This window comes from Canis lupus, chromosome 34 (genome assembly GCF_011100685.1).
Source record: "Canis lupus familiaris isolate Mischka breed German Shepherd chromosome 34, alternate assembly UU_Cfam_GSD_1.0, whole genome shotgun sequence".
NCBI lineage: Eukaryota > Metazoa > Chordata > Mammalia > Carnivora > Canidae > Canis > Canis lupus.
The window spans coordinates 16401567-16423275 of NC_049255.1; the positions used below are offsets into that span (position 1 = coordinate 16401567).

General features: G+C 39.2%; 1 protein-coding gene and 1 pseudogene across 4 annotated transcripts in view; one reads left to right on the plus strand and one right to left on the minus strand.

Annotated features, from left to right (window-relative positions):
- MCF2L2 (MCF.2 cell line derived transforming sequence-like 2) overlaps window positions 1-21709 on the minus strand; it is a 237951-nt gene that overhangs the window by 90435 nt on the left and 125807 nt on the right. For all 4 annotated transcript variants that reach the window (XM_038583487.1, XM_038583488.1, XM_038583489.1 and 1 more), the window contains 3 exons: window positions 19398-19575; window positions 14562-14641; window positions 1190-1275 (listed from right to left, as the gene is read on the minus strand). In XM_038583487.1, coding sequence (XP_038439415.1) covers window positions 1190-1275; window positions 14562-14641; window positions 19398-19575 — 344 coding nt within the window. The remainder of the gene's footprint in view (window positions 1-1189; window positions 1276-14561; window positions 14642-19397; window positions 19576-21709) is intronic.
- Window positions 355-4000, plus strand: LOC102154484 (annotated as a pseudogene).

Below are 21709 nucleotides of genomic sequence, written 5' to 3' on the forward strand. Positions count from 1 at the left end.
GTTAAGCATCAGACTCTTGATTTCAGCTCACATCATGATCTCAGAGTCATGAGATCTGAGCCCCAAGTTGGGCTCCATGCTTCATGTGGAGCCTGCTTAGAATTCTCCCTTTCCCTCTGTCCCCTTCCCTGCTCACACTTCCTCTCTCTTTAAAAAAAAAAAATATATATATATATTTATGTATATAAATAAATATATATTTATGTATAAATATATATTTATATAAATATAAAACATATATTTACGTATATAAATAAATATAAATTTATATACATATATAAAAATATATATGTATATTTATGTATGTATACACACACACACACACACGCTGTCATTTAAGGACAACAGAACACATTGTCAAGTGGTGCTTTTCTGAGGCAACCCAACTGAAAACACTTTCTGATATGCTGATGTGGGTCATTTATTATAACTGAGAGATAACATTTCAGTCAGTTAGAGCCCACATGTTTCCTTGAGTACACCTTAAAGAGTATAAAGTAGTCTAATTAAACAAATAGGGGCTTTAATCAAGTGGCAAGTTCCTAAAGATATTGGTTCATTCGTTCTACAGGCATATTTTGAAAGCCTGCTAAGTAAGTATTATAGTCCCTGGGCAAAAGAGTGGCTCATAAATCAGTAAATTAAATGATGTGGATATAAATAATGTGATGATTGCTAGACTAGAGCTAATGATGGAGATTTTGAGTATAAAGAAGATTTTTTTAAATAATGCATTTCCCCTTATGCTTTTAGTATTTACCACCCTATTTAGGCTTTTGGAACTGCAGAGTATTCACATAAATGCAAACACCTTCCTATAGTCCAAAAATAGCATTGAATTTGTATAAATTAGGTCTTTGGGGAACCTATTGCCTTTAAATGCTTTCAAAGCATTAATTCAATCTACCAATATTAGTTTATATTTATTATTTTCTTGATAATTTGTTTTTTAAAATACTGGGTATCCTTGGAATTTGGTTTATAAGTCATCTGTAACTCTTGCTTGTTGCCTCCCTGAGATCCATGAGTTTGTTCTCAGGTACATAAATAAAGCTTAACATATAGAATAAATATGTGATTTTATCTAGGAAAAATGAGCAATGAGATTTAAAACAAGAAGATACCCTCCGATCCGTCCCCTGCACCCCAAGGAGTTAAAATGACTCCTGCCAGGGATCTGCAATCTTACCTGGTAGGGGAAAGATTTTCAGGACTCTCAAGCTGCTCTTGTCCAGGGTTCTCCCCATCATGACTGCTTTCCAGTATTTCTTCATTCTGAAGAGAAAGAAATTTTGGTAAGATGGTCTATTTTATTTGGGGGCTGTATAGTTTTCTTTCCTCTAATTTATTTGTTCTGTTTGTTTTTGTTTTCAGTGTTCTAGATGAGCACCACGTCGGGTCCCTCATCTTTCTTTTTCTTTCTTGGGTTTTTTCCCAAGTCCTCTGCAGATCTGTTACAGTTTGCCCTTCGGGCTTCCTTTAGAAGCATCAAAAACTCTTTCTCAAAAGCAGGTATCCTTTTTCCTTAATAATGAACGGCTATTAATAATAATGTACTCCTCCTTCTTCCCGGTTGACTCACAATAAAGATTCAGAGTTTGAGCTAAGGGCAACAAGTAAAAAGATCATTTGATTCAATCTCTCTTTTTTTTTTTTAACTTCTGGAGGTAAGAAATCAAGATCTGGAGAAGTTGTGACCTACCCAAGACCAGAAAGTGAGCTAAAGACAGAGATGAGATAAACCCAGAGTCCACTTTCACAGGCTGGTAATCACAAGTTCATTCTAGCATGCACTGTGTCCTAAATCAGCTGGTTCCTTAGGTGGTACAGATTGGTCACTGGTATAGACTTGAAGCCAGCTTGTGGTCGGTAACCCTGCTCCACTACCTCCCATCTGAGACCTTGGGCAAATTCACTGATCCCCTCTGCCTCAATTTCCTCCCCTTAGAACATGGACCCCATGGCACTATCTACCACATAGGGCTGGGGCTCTTTTTCAGAATATTAGGCATTTAATTCTCAAAAAGAGGCAAAATTATTTATTTTACTCTCAATAAAACATAGTTTTAACAAGGAAATGAATTTGTATAACATTGATAGCAACCAGAGTATCTTAAAGGTATTGACTAATAATTAACAAGTAGATAATTAGCCAGCATTTGAATTCTTCCTGCCTGCCAGGTTCTGTTTAATGAGTTATTTTATACTGTCACAAAAGGGAGTATAGATTTTGAAAAAGCCATCTTGCAGAAGTATTGTTTAAGGAAATTTAATGAGTAAACATAAAGATTCTATGTAAATTAGAGCTGGAAGGTGAAGGACAAACTTCCCCAGACGGAGGAACAGATGAGAAGTCTCCTTGTAAAAGAGATGAGAGTGATAGGCTCTCAGCTCATTGTTGACAATGCAAGAAGAAAGGCCTGTCAATGGATTAAACAGAAAGCAGTCAAGGTAAGGTTTTTGGGTTTTTTTATTCATAATGCCAACCACAGAAACAGCAATTCAAAAATGTCCAATGAATGAAAGAAAATCATGGATCTTTGATCTTTTTCACTGATGCCCTATCAAATCTGACATATCCAGAAAGCAAGCTAACAAATAAAGGGTTCTTTGGGATACCAGTTTAGCATTCAGCTCATACAAAGACAATCTTAAGTTCCAAGTTCATATTTGTTTGTTTGTTTGTTTTTAAACAGGATATCATGGGGCACCTGGGTGGGTCAGTGGTTGAGTATCTGCCTTTGGCTCAGGTCATGATCTCAGAGTCCTGGGATCGAGTCCCACATCAGGCTCACCACCGGGAGCGTGCTCTTCCCTCTGCCTATATCTCTGCCTCTCTCTGTGTGTCTCTCATGAATAAATAAATTAAATCTTAAAAAAAAAAAAAGAGTATCATTTCACTAAGAATCTAAATTTTTAGTTCCTTTTATTACATATATTTGACCAGATACTAGTATATATTTCTCATTTCAGTCAATTTACAGAAATAAATACCAGTCCCTAGATTCAAACCAATCTAGTTATTTTCACCACACTATACCAAAGCTCTTTCTTCACATTTTCTATATAACGTTGAACTAATTACCATGGCAGTTAATGTTACATGGCATGCCTTTCTAGTTCCTCCCCTGTGACATTACTATGCCTGAAATACCAGCTGGACTTGGACCTTTAGCCTTATTGGTCTTTGGATCTCTCAAAATAATATGGGACCTTCATCAAGAGTAACCACTATTGGGACTATGAAGGGTGGAGCAGCAACATGGCAGCGCCTGGTGCAGGTGACCCTTTCAATACTAAGAGTGGACAGGCCCCTGTGGCTCAGCGCATCGACCCGACCCTGGAGAAGGTGACTCCCACGCAGCTGTAGTTCATGCAGCAGGTGGAGCTCGCCCAGTGGCAGAAGAGGCTGCCGCAAAGGCGGACCCGGAACATCTTGACCCGGCCTGCTGCATCGGGGCCGTGGTGTTAGCTATTTATGGCTACACCTCCTACTCCGTGTCCCAGGAGCGTTTCCTAGATGAGCTGGAGGATGAGGCCAAAGCTGCCGTGAGCCCGAGCCCACGCGAGGGCATCAGGACCCTGAACCAGGTGGACACTGCATGTCTCCAACCCGCTGGAGCCCCTTTCACGTGGTGGATGATACCCGGTGACCCTGTGGAAATCCAAGCCTGCACACAGCATTGATGGCCTCAACCTTGAACGATGATTGAGCCCAAGAATTTATTGCATTTGGCCAGGTCAAGGGAGTATTGCCCACCTTATACAAACTGTGTCCACTGAGCCCTTCTTGCAGTTTCCTTTTTTGAGAGCTGTATAACTTTGGCTTTTCTTAGGCTTTCAGACTTTGTGGTTTACCCTCTTTACCTCCCCGGGGCTTAGCTGTTATGGAGGTGGCAGCTGTGTGTAATGTTGGAGCCTAAAGTAGGAAAGATGGAGTTAGGTTGAGAATAATAAACTGAGTCACCTCTAAAAAAAAAAAAAAAAAAAAAAAAAAAAAGAGTAACCACTATCACTAACAAAGCTTCCTCTCACTGTAAAACTTACTACTGCTTATAAAATGAATTGTGCTTTTTCCAACTCTTTTGTTGGTCTATTTTAAGTGGGGTATGTTGTAGTCTTTTCTTTCATGACAACCTAAGGGCAGAAAAATAACAATGACTCAAGTTGTACAGGTATGGACTGTCATCTTTTACACTGAATGATGATGTTCTTCTAATTTATAGACTTTGTCATGCATGAGACATGGGCTTGCTGAAATGCCTGGGCATGGACTTGGTTGTGTTGACCCATATTCCTGGGACCACATGTTAGACAGCTGGTGTCAGGGTAGAGAAAGAATCCTCTGTAGATCAAGTTCAGTGGAATGTAACACTGCTGCCATTGAGAATGTGATGGGAAGGACCCACAGCAGATCTGGGTACTGCTTTAATAACCTGCAGGGAGGTAGTTAACTATACTGTATCCCAATGCTTTGTTAAGGTTTAGACAGATTGGTTGTGTTCCAGTGCAGTAGCTTTCAAAGGCTGACCATGCCCCACAAAAAAACATCAAAACATACATACACATGTATTGTGATTTATAGTAAATCTATATTTGATTGTGTTCTGTTTCTGGTACAGATCTCCTAAAACCTGTAATTTCCTACATTGATGAGTCATGAAGTTTTCTTTTGTTATTCATAACATCCCCTTTTAACCCCACCAGAGTTTATGTTAATAAGGTAGCTTTTGGAAAGCACCAAAGAATGGGGACTGAATGCCAGGGGAACCAACCACATAATTAGAGGGTTGAACTTTCATTTCCCTGACCACCACCACTTCCAGGGAGGGGAGGAGGGCTGGAGATTAAGTTCAATCACCAATGGCCAGTGGTTTAACCTGTCATGCGTATGTATTGAAGCCTCCATAAATACCCAAAAAGAGAGCCGCTGTGTTGGTGAACACATGGAAATGGGGGGAGGGGGGCACTTGCTCAGAGAGCATGGAAGCTCCATGTCCCTATACTTTGCCCTATGCATGTGTTCCATCTGGCTGTTCCTGAATTACACCCTTTTAAAATAAACTGGTAATCTAGTAAGTAAAATGTTTCTCTCAGTTCTGTGAGCCACTCTAGCAAATTAATCCAACCCAAAAAGGGGGTCATAAAAAACTGATTTACAGCAGGTTGGTCAGAAGCATCAGTGACAACTTGGACTTTCCAAATGGCATCTGAAGGGGGTCAGGGAGCAATCCTCCTTAACCTGTGGGACGTGATGCTATCTCTAGGTAGATAGTGTCAGAATTTAGTTACTTGCTTGGTTGTGCTGGACACACACACACACACACACAAAATAGACATATATATAGCTGATGTGATATACTCTATTTTTAAATTAGGCTATCCCTGTGGCATTCTATTCTTTTTATTTATTTTTAAATGCTTGTGAACCACCAAATTGAGCTCACTATCACCATTGTGACTTGCATTTTGAAAACCTTTTAGAGAATGAGAAACACACAGATTCTTCATGTGAGAGGTAGACCTGGGTGGGAATCCTTGACTTAGTTTTTATTTAAAAGTGACCTTGGGCAAGACTCCTTTGCACCTTAGGTCTCTATTGTAAAAGACTTACTGTATCCGTATCAGAGTGTGGTTGTGGTGATTTGAGATAAGGAATGAAAGTACTTAGTACAGAGAAGACTTGATAAATGGTATTTATGGCTGGCTCTTTTTTTTTTTTTTTAAGATTTTATTTATTTATTCATGAGAGACACAGAGAGAGAGAGAGGCAGAGGGAGAAGCAGGCTCCATGCAGGGAGCCTGATGTGGGACTCCATCCCGGGACTCCAGGATCACGCCCTGGGCCGAAGGCAGGCACTAAACCGCTGAGCCACCCAGGCGTCCCATATGGCTGGCTCTTTAATATCTACTTTGTAGGGATTAAAACAGGTAATGTACGTAAAGCACCCAGGCACAATGACCTTCAGTAATTGCTGGGCACTTTGTACATGCTCGTATATATTAGAGACCCCTTATTTCCCACTAGCTGGGAGGTGTTAGCCAAGTCACTTAGGCTCCCTGGGCATTTATTTTCTTCTGTATAAAGTAAGGGAGATATGTAAATTGGCTATGAACCATCCCTCTGCTTATAATATCAAATACCAACATAGGTGCTATTGCTTCTGATTTTAAGATGAAAGCTAAATTGTAGCCAGATTACTTTTAGGGAAAAAATTTAAATTAAGCTTCCTGAAAGCTCTAGAAGAAAGACTACATATTTACATAAATGCTTGCTTTTTTCAAATACTGGTCTTTTTGTTCCTTTTATTTTAAATAATGAACCAAGAAAATTGACCACAGACCAAATGACCAATTGCTGCTATATTTTTTGTTAGAGATTCCCTAGGAGCCTCGCTGAATTATACAATGATGCTTTTTTATATTTTTTAAATCTATTTTTAAAATGTATCTATTTCAGAGAAAGAAAGAGCACACATTTGCCAGGGGAGGAAAGAGGGACAAGCTGACTCTGCCCTTTGCACAGAGCAGTCACAGGGCTCAATCTCAATTTCAATCTCATGACCCTGAGATCACGACCTGAGATGAAACCAAGAGTTGGGCGCTTAACCAACTGAGCCACCCAGGTGCCCCTAAAATGATGCTTTTTTAAAGCAGAGCAAAAAGTCTCTGTGAAATCATATCCTGTTTCCCTTCAATCAACCCTGACTTAGAATTGCCTCTAGGGCATCTCACAGAGTAGATTTTCTCAGCCAACTGGTGATTTAAAAGGGAATTGACCCCTAAGCCACCCTATTGGAGAGCCAATCCAGTGCAAATGCTCCTCCCCATTTATGTGCATTTTATGCTGAAGAAAAAAGATGACAGCGATAGGAGGCAGCTGCCAACTGCTCTGGATGCAACGTACTCCATGTACCCCCATTTCTACCCCAGCCTCTTCCCAGTTTTCAAAGTGACATCAACCCACATACAGGTTCTCTAGAAGCACCTTGAATGATGACTTCCTATGTCTTCTCAACAAATACATAATCTAATTGTTTTCAATTCTCACATATTTTGAAGAAAGATGTGTTTCAAAATTGAGAAAACAGCCTAAGTGCCTAGCTTGAAGGAATCTTGTTAAAAAACTTTATTTCAGGGGAACCAGGGTGGCTCAGTCAGTTGGGTGACTGACTCTTGGTTTTAGCTTTTTTTTAATGGCAAATATTTCCAGAAGGGTTAAGGAGCTATCAGTCACTCATCATCCATGCAGTGCTATAAACTAGCTCATTCAGATATTCTCGCACATCTAGTCCAGATCAGCTATATTGGGTTGGGTCTTCCAAGAGGGAGGATAGAGAAGAAGGTTTTAGCACATGTTATAGACTAAAACCCTTTGGAGGAGAAGGGCAGGCTTGAGAAGACAGGCATGAGTAGTCCTGAGGCTTTAGGGAAAGGTCTCAAATGCAAACTTTTCCTATTCAAAATTTTTCCAGGATCTCTTTTCTCTAAGACCTTGAAATCCCCAGCCAGATGGTAGTAATTAATTCAATGATCTCACTGGTAACATTGGTTTTTAAAGGCTGGACTAATACTCTAAACACTGTTTATAATATTTTGTTTGTGGGAAAAGTGTCCTCTTTGAAAACTGTAACATTGTTTTAACAGTGATTTACAAGTCTGTAGTTCTGTTTAGAATATTAGAAATTAAGGGGCACCTGGGTGGCTCAGTCGTTTAAGCAGCTGCCTTCGGCTCAAGTCATGATCCCAGGGTCCTGGGATGGAGCCCTGCATCAGGCTCCCCATTTAATGGGAAGCCTATTTCTCCCTCTCCCCACTGCTCATGCTTGCTCTCTCTCTCTCTCTCTCAAAATAAATAAATAAATAAAATCTTTCGGAAAAAAATAATAAAATATTAGAAATTGAGAAACATGTTGCAAGATACCTTTCTCCCATTCCCAACCCAAGAAAATGTGAAAGAAATAAGTGTGCTGGGATGCCTGGGGGGCTCAATGGTTGAGTGTCTGCCTTCAGCTCAGGGCGTGGTCCCAGAGACCCATGAGTCCCACGTCAGGCTCCACTGGAGGAGCCTGCTTCTCCCTCTGTCTATGTCTCTGCTTCTCTCTGTGTCTCTCATGAATAAATAAATAAAATCTTAAAAAAAAAGAAAGAAGTGTGCCAAGGACATTGAAAAGAAGTGGTCCACATATCTAGAATTTTCTCAAGCTATTTGATTTCATGTGATTTTAACCTCAATGCATAAATGACAATGTAACTTAATTCTTATGTCTATAAATTTTAACTCACAAATAAAATCACAAGTTTGATAAGTACTTCATTAGATAAATTTTGGTCCCTAACCTATTTCAAAAATAATTTCCACATAACCTCAAGGTCAATTGGCTGACTCTCATTATTGGGGTGTGGGGAGGGTGGCTACAGCTCATAGAAAGAGAGGGTGTGGGTTGCTGTTCTAGATCTATAAAACCCTACAAATGTTGGATTTGGTCTTCATCAGTCCTCACTCTTTACTGTTTCTCCTGAGTGCTCTATATTAGCCAACAAATTCATCCAATGAGGAATCCAAGACGGAAACTTCAAGTATCTTCAGTATCTTCTTTCCCTACTAAATATTTTCCCTTTCTTTTCTGCTTTGGTCTTTATTCATCATTCATCACACTTTCTTGATAGTCTAGTTTATTCTAGACAACTGGGGAGAGAACATCAGGATGGATGGGTATAAACTCTACCCACCTCCCTTTTCCTGTCATTATTAGGCTCTTAATACTGGAGTCACATCCAGACTGTGACACCTGCTGGCAGCTGGTCCATCTGCCTGCCTTCTTCTAGTCTACTCTTCATTGTCATACCAGAGTCATCTTTCTAATACATAAGTGCCTTTCCTAGCAACAACTCCTAACCAAAGCTTTCAGCAACCTACCTCTCTGGCTTTCTCGAAACATTTTCAGAATAGCCTATGCCCCTTCAGACTTTTGAGACTTTATACACTTCCCCATCTTGACTGCCCTTCTCTGTCTTATCCCTCTCAAAGTTGTATTTATTTTGCAAAGTTAAGTTCAAACGCCATCTCCTTTATAAAAAATATCCCCAATATCCTTGTTATGAACTGTTCCCTCTTCTGCCTCCTACCATGCTTTATTCCTTCTACTGGCAGTATGTCATCCTTCTCTACATTAAATAAATTATTTGAAATATGTTGTTTCCCTCATGAAACTTGTAAGTTTCCTGAGTTTAGACCCCATGTTAGAATTATTTCCATATGACCCATAGCAATTGCCTTAATATATATTAAATGGAGCTGAATAAGACATCTAGATTGGACCAACCAAACATTTTAGTCATCTCAGTTTTTTATTGGTCAAATAGCAAAGTCAACAGTGGTCTTAACTGTTACTCTCTCATTTTTTCATATAGCTCCCTCAATGAAAGTAAATTTTCATAGATGAATAGAATCACACCCTTACTTCACTAAGTTCTGGAGTCTATATTAGCCTAAGAGATCCATATCCACCTCTCCTTTATCCCAAGTCTTTATGACCTATGAAAATATAGCCTCTTGACCAGTGTGACCAAAAATGCAATCATTATACCACCTGTATTCTAGTTACCAAATTAAAAATTTTAAATTTAAAAGTTAAAAATTCAGATTCCTGGACCATATTCTAACCCTCCTGAATCAAGATCTCTGAGGGTAGAGCTTGAGAATCTGCGTTATTAATAAGCTTCTCGGGGCTGCAATACATAGGAAACCTTGACAATCTTGGTTCTAGAAATTCTTCAGAAAGCTTAGTTGGGAGTTGCCTCAAAGATTTGGTGGATTCTCTGAATGATCAGACTTCAAGCACCATAGAGGCTGAATGCTGAAATGTGCTTATAGTTTATGCAGCTCTCCCACTGAGAATCAGAAAGATAAATGAAAGCTTTGGGGATTCAAAAGAGTGAGAAAGCAAGGAACTGAGTTTGGGCCTGATCTATTATCATTTAGCAAAACAGTACATATTCAAGATTAGGAGAAGTTACTCAGTTTAAGACCTGAATATGACCTTCCTTCAGCTACTTTTCATCTTTTATACAGAACATTCTATCTATAAACATGGGATTAAATGGGAAACTAAAATTACCAACAATCTGCTATATGTGAGGCATCATGCTAAGTACTTCCCATATATTTCTCATTTTAAAAATTTTGCTATTTTTTTATTTAATATTATTATTATTGAAGTCATATAGTTCTCATTTAATCAACCACCTGTAAAGTTGCTTTAGCCCCATTTTGCAGAAGTGGAAACTTAGAGCATAAGAGATTAAATAAACTGGTAGTTAGGTAGATTAAGCAACTAATGGACTATAGGTAAATGGATTAAGTTAAATAAGAAAACTGTTGGATTAAATAAACTACAAGTTTCAAATCCCAGGTCCACCATTTACTGGTTGAGTGACCCTTAGGGAAACGCACTTAACTTCTCAGAGTCTCAACAGCATCACAGATAAAATGAAGGAAACATCATCTTCCTCATCATCTTCTTCAAGGCCCTAAGGATTTGTCATGAAAAGGGTACATATAGCATGATGTCTGGGCTTCATCGGTGTTAACAACTCTTCTCTCACCTCCCTAATCTATAGCCTGTAGTCTTGGCTTTTTTTTTTTCTTTAATTTTTATGAAGGAGGCTGTTGGCAGCCTCAAAGGGCCTCTGCTACTGTAAGCCACTTTAACAGGTACGCAGGAACAGTTTGTTGGTGCTCACAGCCAGTAGCTCTACCTTTATCCTGAGGGTTCACATTCATGAAAAAGGAATTTTCATCACCCTTTGGCTTCTTTCCAGCTCTGAAGAAGCTATGATATGAGCGGCCAGGGAAAGCAAGCTCCTGTGAGTCATGCTTTCAGCTTCCAGCTGATGATGTAAAGCACCTGAACTAGCCACATCACCACAGCCAGCAACCACAGAGAATCTCCTCCACTGCTAGGCTTTCCCAGACCACGTCAGTGAGTCTAACACATGGCTGCACAGCTGCCAGATGGCCCAGAGAGCCTCAGACAGCTTGCCAAGTTTAGTTGAAGTTCCTTCCAACAAGTAAAGCAAGGATTACACTACCTGAGAAGATGGAATGCCTTTTTTGGAAATGAGTTCTCTGATGATGACAACTTCATACCACGATTTTGTTGAAGTATTGGTGACTCTAGTGGCATCATGAGTGGTTTTGGTTTTTGGTTTTTGTTTGTTTGTTTGTTTGTTTGTTTGTTTTGTCTGTGAGCATTTATCCAAGGAGGGCAAGGTGAGCCATTTTTCACAATGTTTTGATTTGCGCTATGGTTTCATTTCATCTTTGTAGTCTAGGCCTAAGGTCAAGGATGTCAGAATTGTCATCAGAGTTAGACGTTATGCTTCTGGTCATCTGTCTTGGACAGTGGTCACAAAACACAAGCAGCAGTGATCGTTCTTGGTGTTAGTCAACCTCCTTGTCCCCCTTGTAATAAACTACGAATCACACAGACGTGACTCTTTTTTCTAACGTTTCTTTAATTTTACTAGTTTCTTATATATTTTGGGATGATGGTTTCCCTGGTTAAACTGCCTCCCTTGTCAAATGCTAATTGCATTTATTGGTCGTGAATCAATTTTTAAGTCTACAATTTAGGGATTTCATTCATATATCCTCTTCCTTTCTACTCACAGTCAGTCATAACTATATGGATTCTGCTCACACTTCTCATAGCCTTGGTGTTTAGAAGTAGAAGTCTGAGCAGCCTCTGTTTGCCAAATTGAGGAAGTCTGGCAGACTCTTCCTACCCTGCTTCCTCCACTGCCTTGACTATTAAAATACATGTTGTTGCAGGAAAAGCCCTTTACTAAATACACAAACAAGGGAACAATAAGGAAAAATAAAAACAAAAGCCCAGGACAATTGTAACACTGGCTTGCTCCAACTTACCAGTACCTATGCTATTGGTGATCTGCCTGCATATGAAGGAGCCAGCATCCTAGCAGGATGGGCTTGGAGCCTGAATTAAATAAGCAGCATGGCCAAAAAAGAAACCAAAAGTCTGGTGGTCAGAACTTCTTGGATTCTACTCAACATTTTCCAACCCTATAGGCCTCTGATTCTTCCCCTGCTCTAGTTCCTGCATTGTCTATTCTTACCAACATACAAAATTGGAGTAAATAATAAATGTAGCTTATGGAAAAATTTGTCTTAAATACCTTAAAGTCCTGAGACTTTTCCCTGAGAAAAGGTGCTTTATGCTTACTGACTATAGTTCCTTTTTTTTCCTCAACAAATAAAACAGCAGCACTCGTTTTTATTGTTCACAATTATTGAAATAATTTGCTCGAATTTGGAGTCTTTTATATGAGAACCTCCACATACACACAATTCCCATGGCATCTTTATAGAGTAGACCATAAATATATTGTCTAAAGATGAGCAAAGAAAATCAGAGAGCTATGAGATAAGTTCAAATCACATTGTGGGTGAATAGGAACAGCATGGAAGTTCAGGGGCTGGACATGTGCTTCAGTGCACTTGACACAGCTCTTACCTCCAAAGATGAGATTCTCTGAAGTCCAGGGTACACATCAGGATAGGGTGATGCTCAGTTTTGAAAATGATCACAATTAAACCTGTTTTATGTCACTCAATAATTCCACAGACTCCATGGATGTCAAGTCTGGCAAAATTTCATTACATATGCCCATTTCAAACTCTTTTTTTTTTTTTAAGATTTTATTTATTTACATGATAGAGCATGAGCAAGGGGGACAGGTAAAGGAAGAAGGAGGAGTAGACTCCCCACTGATCAGGGAGCCTGACATAGGGCTCAATGCCAGGACCCCAGGATCATGACCTGAGCCAAAGGCAGATGCTTAACCAACTGAGCCACCCAGGCACCTGCTATTTACTCTTTTAAATGGCTGATCATGATTGTGTGAAACTGAAGTTTGTTACTTAACTCTGGGAAGAACAGTAAAGCAATTTCTCCAACCACAGGAGATTCTGAAATAACTGCAGCAATGCCCTCATCTGCCTAAACTACAAAAGGATGACTAAACAGACAAAAGAATTGCAGGTTTCTCTCTCTAAGAGTAGTCTGCTGGGAACGCCACTTCCCACATTGTTTCTGTCTTGAGGAAGAAAAGTCTGAGACCTGCTCTCTGCCTGACTCTGTGATGGTTGGTGGAAGACATGTGGGGTCCTCTATTCAGACACACTGGGCACAGATGGTGAATCCAAACTGTTGCTAAAGCGCATGTGACTCATGCTCTACTGGCTTCTGCTTTCGGAACCATTCCATCAGCCAGATACTCAATTTTTAGTGAGGCAGGGGCAAAAGGGCCCTTTCTAGGATTGCTTTTGCAGTGACATATTTTTTATTTGAGTCTTGAAATATAATGTTACTTTACAATTATACAGTGCTTGGCAATTTTCAAGTTTCCATTTGCTGCTCAAAATTAGTTTCAGATGATAGCTGTTGTTATCCCCATTTTTATAGAGGAGAAATGGAGGCTTAAAGTGGCTTATGTGGCTTCAATGCGGGTCTGCCTAATTCCAAAGCTTATAGTTTTCTGTTAACCTTTATTTTGAAATATTATGGATTCACATAAGGTTGCAAAGAAACATAAAGGAAATTTCATGTACCCTTCCCCCAACTTCCTCTAATATTGATATTTTACACAGCTAGAGCATAATATTAAAACCAAGAAAGTGATGTGAATACAATCTACAGAGTTTATTCAGAGCTCACCACTTAGGCGTGTGTGTGTGCGTGTGTGTGTGTGTGTGTGTGTGTGTGTAGCTCTATACAATTCAGTCAGGTTTTTTGTACATAAACCACACATTGTTCTACCAATTTTAAATATGAAGTCAGATTATAGGAATGCACAAAATGACTTTTCCTTCAATAACATAATATCTACCAACAATTACATCCATGACCATAACCAGTTTTTCTTTCTTTTTTTTTTTTTAGATTTTACTTATTCATTCATGAGATACACAGAGCGAGGCAGAGACACAGGCAGAGGGAGAAGCAGGCTCCCTGCAGGGAGCTTGACCCGGAACTCCATCGCAGGACCCCGGGATCACGACCTGAGCCAAAGGCAGATGCTCAACCACTGAGCCACCCAGACGTCCCACCAAATTAGTTTTTCTAGTTGCAATTAAGAAGAAAGAAAAGGGGATCCCTGGGTGGCGCAGCAGTTTGGTGCCTGCCTTTGGCCCAGGGCACGATCCTAGAGACCCGGAATCGAATCCCACGTTGGGCTCCTGGTGCACGGAGCCTGCTTCTCCCTCTGCCTGTGTCTCTGCCTCTCTCTCTCTCTCTCTCTCTGTGTGTCTCTCATGAATGAATAAATAAAATCTTAAAAAAAAAAAAGAAGAAAGAAAAGGAAGAAATCCTATAAACCTCAGCTCTTGAGAGCAGTAGTCTGGAAGTGTGATAGGTATGGAGAGGGTAATAACTCTCCCATACCTCTCTCAAATAAACTTCATTTATTGGTAAGTATGGCAACAATACTCTCTCATGTCAGAAATTTCTATCTATAAAAGAAAAAGGTGGTCCTACCTTGACTTCAAATTTAGTCTCATCATCTTCCTTTTCTAATGTCCCTGTATAAGTTTCCTCAGATGTTCTCTGAAGAGGAGCTAGAGAGATAAAGAAAACATGCCATTAATTTGGCAACTCAGCTTATAAATAACCCAGAGTGTGTGTGCCCTGGCTTGGATGAGCAGTTGGACTGGGTTGGGCTTAACAAAGCTTAATTGAGCTGCTGTGGTGATTTCCGAGGTGGGAGATGAAATTGCAGGGGAAGGAGAGATGCAGAAAAGAAATAGCCCTTGACCCCAGGCATTTAACATTTGATCCAAAGAGACAAAAGTCACACAGACCACTACAAAAAACACCAAACTACAACAAATCAGTAAATGTAATGTGGTTAAAACAAGAGAATTTCCATCATTCCCATTTTTAAGGCTCAGCGAAAAGGTCACTTTTCTTCATGAAGTCTTCCTTGACATTCAAACTTCATGGATTATTTTCTGTACTGCTGCTTTAGCATTTATCTTTGTACCATATAATACTGCAGTTGATGTTGCTCTTGGATTAGAAAACCAGATTCAATTCTAGATACCACATTTATTGGACATATATATATTTTATACTATACAAGTAATTTGTCCTTATTACAGACAACTTAAAAAATGCTAAAATCTTACCACTTAAACACAACCATTTCCTTAAAGAGTTCTCTTCCTCTTTCTCTCTCCACATACACACACTCATGAAACCCATCCCCCCACACACTCACATAATCATACTATGATATACAAGAGAATGTCTATGCCAGCCCCAGCCAGGAATTGTTGCTAATCTAACAGCTGGATTATGGAACCACATATATTAGTGGATGAGACAACTATGTAAAGAATGAATTAGCTGAGTCAAGATGGAACTGGGCTGTCTTGCTCTTGCTCTCTTCCCTGTCTGTCACCCTCCCTTCCTTTCCACAGAGCTCATAGGACACCTGGGAGATATCCCCTCTTTAGGCATTCGGCTTTAAGAATGGGACTTGGGGAAGTGAAGCCCTGGTTAGGCCCTGAGGCTTTCTAACCCAGCATTATCAGAGGGCTGCATTGGGCATGATTGCTGCGAGGCTAATAAGTAATTTCTACGTTCCAAAATGCCATCCACCTAATGCCCCCAATATATCACACTGATTCTTATCTGTGATGAACTGTGGCCTCCAGAGATTCCTCCCAACCTTCAGGTTCTGTGAGTCAACTGGAATCAGCTGGGGCTTTCTATGGAAGTTTTTCATTGATATTATTGCAATCTGTAGTGAAATACACTGTTTGCTGTTCTTGGTTATATGACCACTGAAGCTACTTCATAACAGTGAACAATCCTTTGAGCTCCTCACTCTCTGCAGGATCCCTTTAAACTGAGTGATTGCAGGCATAATAACTGGATGCTAGAAGTGCATACATTTTAATTGGCAACACCCACGACTGAGAAGCACCACCCTTCCCACTGTAAGTACAACAGAGAAGTTGAAGGCAGGGGCAAGGAGCCACATTGCCAGCATTTGAGTCTTGCTCTTTCATGTACAAGACTCATTATTATCAGAGTAATCTCTGTGCCTTAGTTTCTTCATCGGTAAAGTGTGGAATAATGAGAAAGCCTCTAGTATAGGGTTGTTATGAGGCTTAATGAGTTAATATATGCAGTGTTTAGATCATGGTAAACAGTACATTTTAGCTATTATAGCCACAAAAGAATTTTTCACATTCTTTATAAATGTTAGGTTAAATGCTGTACCCAAGGCACCCAGCTAACAAGAGTCAGAGCCAAGATTCCAGCTCCCTCATGCTACTTGCACTGTGAAATATAATGGTTTGTCCTGGAACAGACTCAGTTACTAAGGAGGAATCAGATAAATGTGTTTGAAAATCTTGTTAGTGACTTGCCTGAATCCACACTCAGCAGTTACTATCCAAAGCAAAAGTGCAGAATTGTTCTGCAAAATGAGCAAGATGTCTGGCCAAAGACAATGATACCCATTCAGACACGACAAAGATCTACTTATGCTAGAAGGGTCATTATCCATGATGAGATATTGTATTTGAAAAAAAAAATGAGAAACAAGCTATTATTCCGGCTTTATTTACTTGTAACAAACATATATCCCTTAAAACAATGACAGAGGAAAAATCACAGAAATGAACACAATTTAGTTTTGGAAAGGATCTCTAAATAAGAATTTAGGAGAACCAGGTCCTATCTCTAGCCATCCAAAAAGATTTCTCTGTGTGTGAATGTCTGTTTGTATGTGTGAGCAGGATGTGTGCATAAGTGTATTGAGTGTGTCTGTGTGTGTGTGTGTGTGCACATAGAAAATTCAAAAAAGAAATGTACTAAACTATTATCAAAGCTTGATTCTAAAAAGTGGAATGTGTAATGGGAGACAGGGGACTGTCAACCATATGAAATGGAGAATTACCAAAAGACTCCATAATTTTCAGATAAATAAAAACCAAAAGAATTTGTTTCCAACAGATCTACACAACAAGAAATGCATAGGAAGTTCTTTACCCTAAAGAGAATGACACAAAGTGATGATTCAGATCTACAATAAGGAATAAAAAGAATACTGGAAATGACTGAATAAGGGAGTAGATGTAAAAGACTATTTACATAAAACAAAAAAAATACTGAGTTATATCTGAGCATATATCTGAGAAAAGCAATGCAAAGAGGTATGCTAAAAAGCCAATAAGGGATTAAAACAGAACACTAAAAAAAATTGCTAACCCAAAAAAAGGTAGGAAAGGAGGAACAGAAAGGGGAAAATGAGAAAATAAATAACAAGTAACAAAATTGTAGCTCTAAATCCAACTATATCAACAATCACATTGTAAGTAAATGGAAAAATACTCCAATCAGAAGGTAGAGGTTAACAGACTGTATTAAAAAGTCAATCCCCCACCCCCCCAAAAAAAGTCAAGGCCCAATTATATGCTGCTTACAAGAGCTATACTTTAAAAACAATAGAAGAATGGAAAAAATATATTATGCAAATACTAAGCATAAGAAAGCTGGAGTGCTATATTAATAGCAGACAAAATAGACTTCAGGACAAAGAGTATTACTAAATATAAGGAGAGAAGAAGAGATGTTTCCTAATTATAAAAGAGCCAGTGTATCTGGAAGATATAACAATTATGAACATATATGTGCTTAATAGCAGTTTCAAATAACGGAGTAACAAATAACATATATAACATATCCAAGAGCAGTTTATCCCAGGAATGTAAAATTGTTTTAACATTTGAAAATAAATCATGTAATCCACCATATTAACAAATAAAGGAGAAAATTATATGATCATTTCAATATACGCACCATGAAGAGCATCTGAAAGTCAACAATCATTCTTGATGAAAACTCTCCTCAAACTAGGAAGAGAAGGGAACTTTCTCAACCTGATAAAAGGTGTCTGTGAAAAACTTACTGTTAATATCATATTTTAAGGTAGAAAAGGAACTCTTTGCCTTAACATTGTGAAAAGGATAAAGATGTCTGCTCTCACCACTTCTATTCAACACCGTACTGGAGGTCTCAACATTATAATAAGGCAAGGGCGGAAAAAGCATAAAGACTGAAACAGAAAGATGACCTGATTATACTTTATTCAAAAATATATTCCTATTTATAGTTAAATATGGTAAATCATATTTACTATACAGTTACAAAAAAAACCATGAAATATCTAAGATCTCTACACTCAAACCAGTATAGTATATTGCCAAATACCATATCACTTCACTCATGTGAAATTTAAGAAAGAAAAAAATGAGCAAAGGGATAAAAGAGAGAGGCAAACCAAGTAACACACTCAAACTATAGAGAATAAACTAATGATCACCAGAGGGGAGGTATGGGGGTGCGGTGGGGGGAGGGGGGCACAGCTGGGTTCAACAGGTGATGGGGATTAAGAAGTGTACTTGTCCTGATGAGCACTGGGTGAAGTATGGAAGTATCCAATCACTATCTCGTACACCTGAAACTAATATTACACTGTATGTTAACTAACTGGAACTTAAATAAAAACTCAAAAAAAGAGCAAACAAAAACCAAAACCAAAAAATAACTATAGTGCCAAGTATATATCCCAGGACCCTGGGATCGAGGCCCACGTTGGGCTCCAGGCCCACGTTGGGCTCCCTGCTCAGCAAAAAGCCTTGCTTTTCCCTCTTTTCCCCACTCATGCTCTCTCTCACTATCTCTGTCTCTCTCTCTCTCAAATAAATAAAGTCTTTCAAGATCTAAATAAATGAAGAATTATAACATCTATGGATTGAAACTCAATATTGGTATGATAACAGTTTTCCCCAAATTGACCTAAAAATTCAGTTCAACCTCCATCATAATGTCAGCAGAAATTGAAAAGTGAATCTAAAATTTATATGGAAATGAAAATAGTCAAAATAATCTGGAAAAAAACACATATGACTTATACTACCCGATCTCAAGGCTTACTAATAAGTTATTGTAATCAAGACCATACAAGACTGGTGTAAGGACCTATCTATTGTTTTATCTTTACAAAGAACCAACTTTACATGGACTGCTAATAGAATCTTGTGAGCATTTTAAAGGTCCTTAGTGGAGTCTATTTCATACTGATGTTATTTGCACATTTATATTATTCATCTTCTAGACTATGAGCATCTCCTTGTACACAGGCACTTAATTTTACCTAACTCTATAAAGTCTGCAATGCCTGTACTATCCATATCTATAATTTATTTTAAATAATATTTGTGACAACACCTACAGTCTCAACCCTAATAAGCATTATGAAACATAAGAGCACAAAGCTTCCTTCCCCAAATAACCTACCCAAGGTGAAGGGCTGGCTGGTTTTTGGTGACATCCATTTTGGGGAGGACTCAGGATGAGGGGCCACAGGTTGCACTGGGCGAGTCTGTCTGGCTGCCAGTTTCATCAAACTCATTTGCCTCTTGTGAAATATTTCCTGTACATCGCACAGCTTCTGCAGTACTTCCTGGGCTTTGGCCTACAGGAACAAAAGGAAAACATGACCAGGTCACTCTGCACAGGCCCTGAGGACATGAAGCATTCTCTTACTCCCATCTTCCCCTCCTCCCCCAGCCTCACTTCCTTCAGGTGACCCTTCCATCCATATGCAAGTCCTGGCACAATTCACCCTGCACCAGTATTGTGATTCTGAGAGTTTGCATCTCTCACCTGATAGATAATGATCATATCCTTTCCTTTTCAGTACTGTATCTCCATGCCTAGAACACTGCCTAGCACAGAGCGGTGCTCAGTAAATATATATTGAGCAGATAAATGTTCATGAAGCTATGTCCATTAATAGTAGAAGAGGATGCCACAGACTATGAATAAAGAACATCAGGCTACTTTACAAAACAGGAGGATTTCAAAATAAGAGGTGTGCCCTGAATAAAGGTTCTGTTGCAGAAAACAGTTTAAGGGTTCTGGAGGAAAGAGTTGCCTACATCCTGAGGCACGATTCAGGGAACCCCAAATACCGAAGGGTAAACATTTAAATTTTATTCTGTGAGACCCCCTTCCCTATACATAAGTAGTAAAGAAGTAAACTAAAAAAATACCAAGGGAAAGATGAAACTCACAGACATTCCCCTAACTGATCATATGTTCTAAGGCAGAGATTTAAGAGAGTAAGAAATAAGCCCTGTAGGGGCATCTGAGAGGCTTAGTCAGTTGAGCATCTGCCTTTGGCTCAGGCCCTGATTCCAGGACCCTGGGATGGAGCCCCATGTTGGGCTCCCAGCTCAGGGAAAAACCTGCTTCTCCCTCCCCTCCCCACTTACTCACTACCTCTGTCTCTCTCTCAAATAAATAAATAAAATCTAAAAAAAAAAAAAAAAGCAAAACAAAACAAAAAATCTCTGAGTTTCGCCAAGGCCTAAATTCAGCTGAATATGTTTCTTCTGTCCTTGCTTCCAGCATGATATCCCTATACCTCTATTGGGTCAAGGGAAGTGGGTAGTCTTTTCTTTGTCATGCCAACTCTGACGGATGTCAGACATCTCACATTTAACATCCGTCTCCTGGATTTTAGCCACCAAAGAAAGGATCCAAAATTAGAAGAGCTCAACCACCACAAGCCATATAGGGTGCTCTGAGGTTGCCTAATTCTGAAAGTACAGGCTCAGCAGCACACACTCAGGGAGGTTGCCACATTTTGCAACTAGAAAAGTATACTTGTCTTTTTTATGATGGGCCATCTTCTGAGGGAAAGAGCCAATTGCCCTGAGGGAGAAATACCATGTCAGTTATGGGATAACTGTTCCTCTACAGTTACAGAGGATCCTATCAAGGCTGACCTCTACTCCAAGATCTAGTGCTAGTCTCAGACCTTATAGAGTCAAGAGTACAGACCTGGACAGTCTGATACAATAACCACTCGCCACTTGAGGCTACTGACACCTAAAATGCAGCTTGTCTGAATTGAGTTGTGCCATGAGTGTAAAATACACACTAGATTTTGAGGACTTAGAATAAAAAATAATGTAAATAATAATTTTTGATATTGATTATAAATTTAAACAGTATTTTGGATATTGGTTAAATTAAACATTATAAAAATTTATTTCACTTGTTTCTTTTCACTTTTTTAAATATGGCTACTAGAAAATCTTTTTTTAAATTATTTATTTATTTATTTATTTATTTATTTATTTATTTATTTAATTTTATTTATGATAGTCACACAGAGAGAGAGAGAGAGAGGCAGAGACACAGGCAGAGGGAGAAGCAGGCTCCATGCACCGGGAGCCCGACGTGGGACTCAATCCCGGGTCTCCAGGATTGCGCCCTGGGCCAAAGGCAGGTGCCAAACCGCTGCGCCACCCAGGGATCCCTGGCTACTAGAAAATCTTAAGTCATATGTACAGCTTGCATTATGTTTCTATTGAACAGTGTTGGTCTGGACTAGGGGTCAGCAAAATTTTTCTGTAAAGGGCCAAACAGTAAATATTTCAGGTTTTGCAGACCATCTAGTCTATTACAACTACTGCCCTCTGATGCTGTAGCACAAAAGTAGTCATATATAATGTATAACACATAAATGAATGAGTGTGGCTGTGTTCTGATAAAACTTTATTTATAAAAGTCAATGGCAAGCAGCTTTGGTCCACACA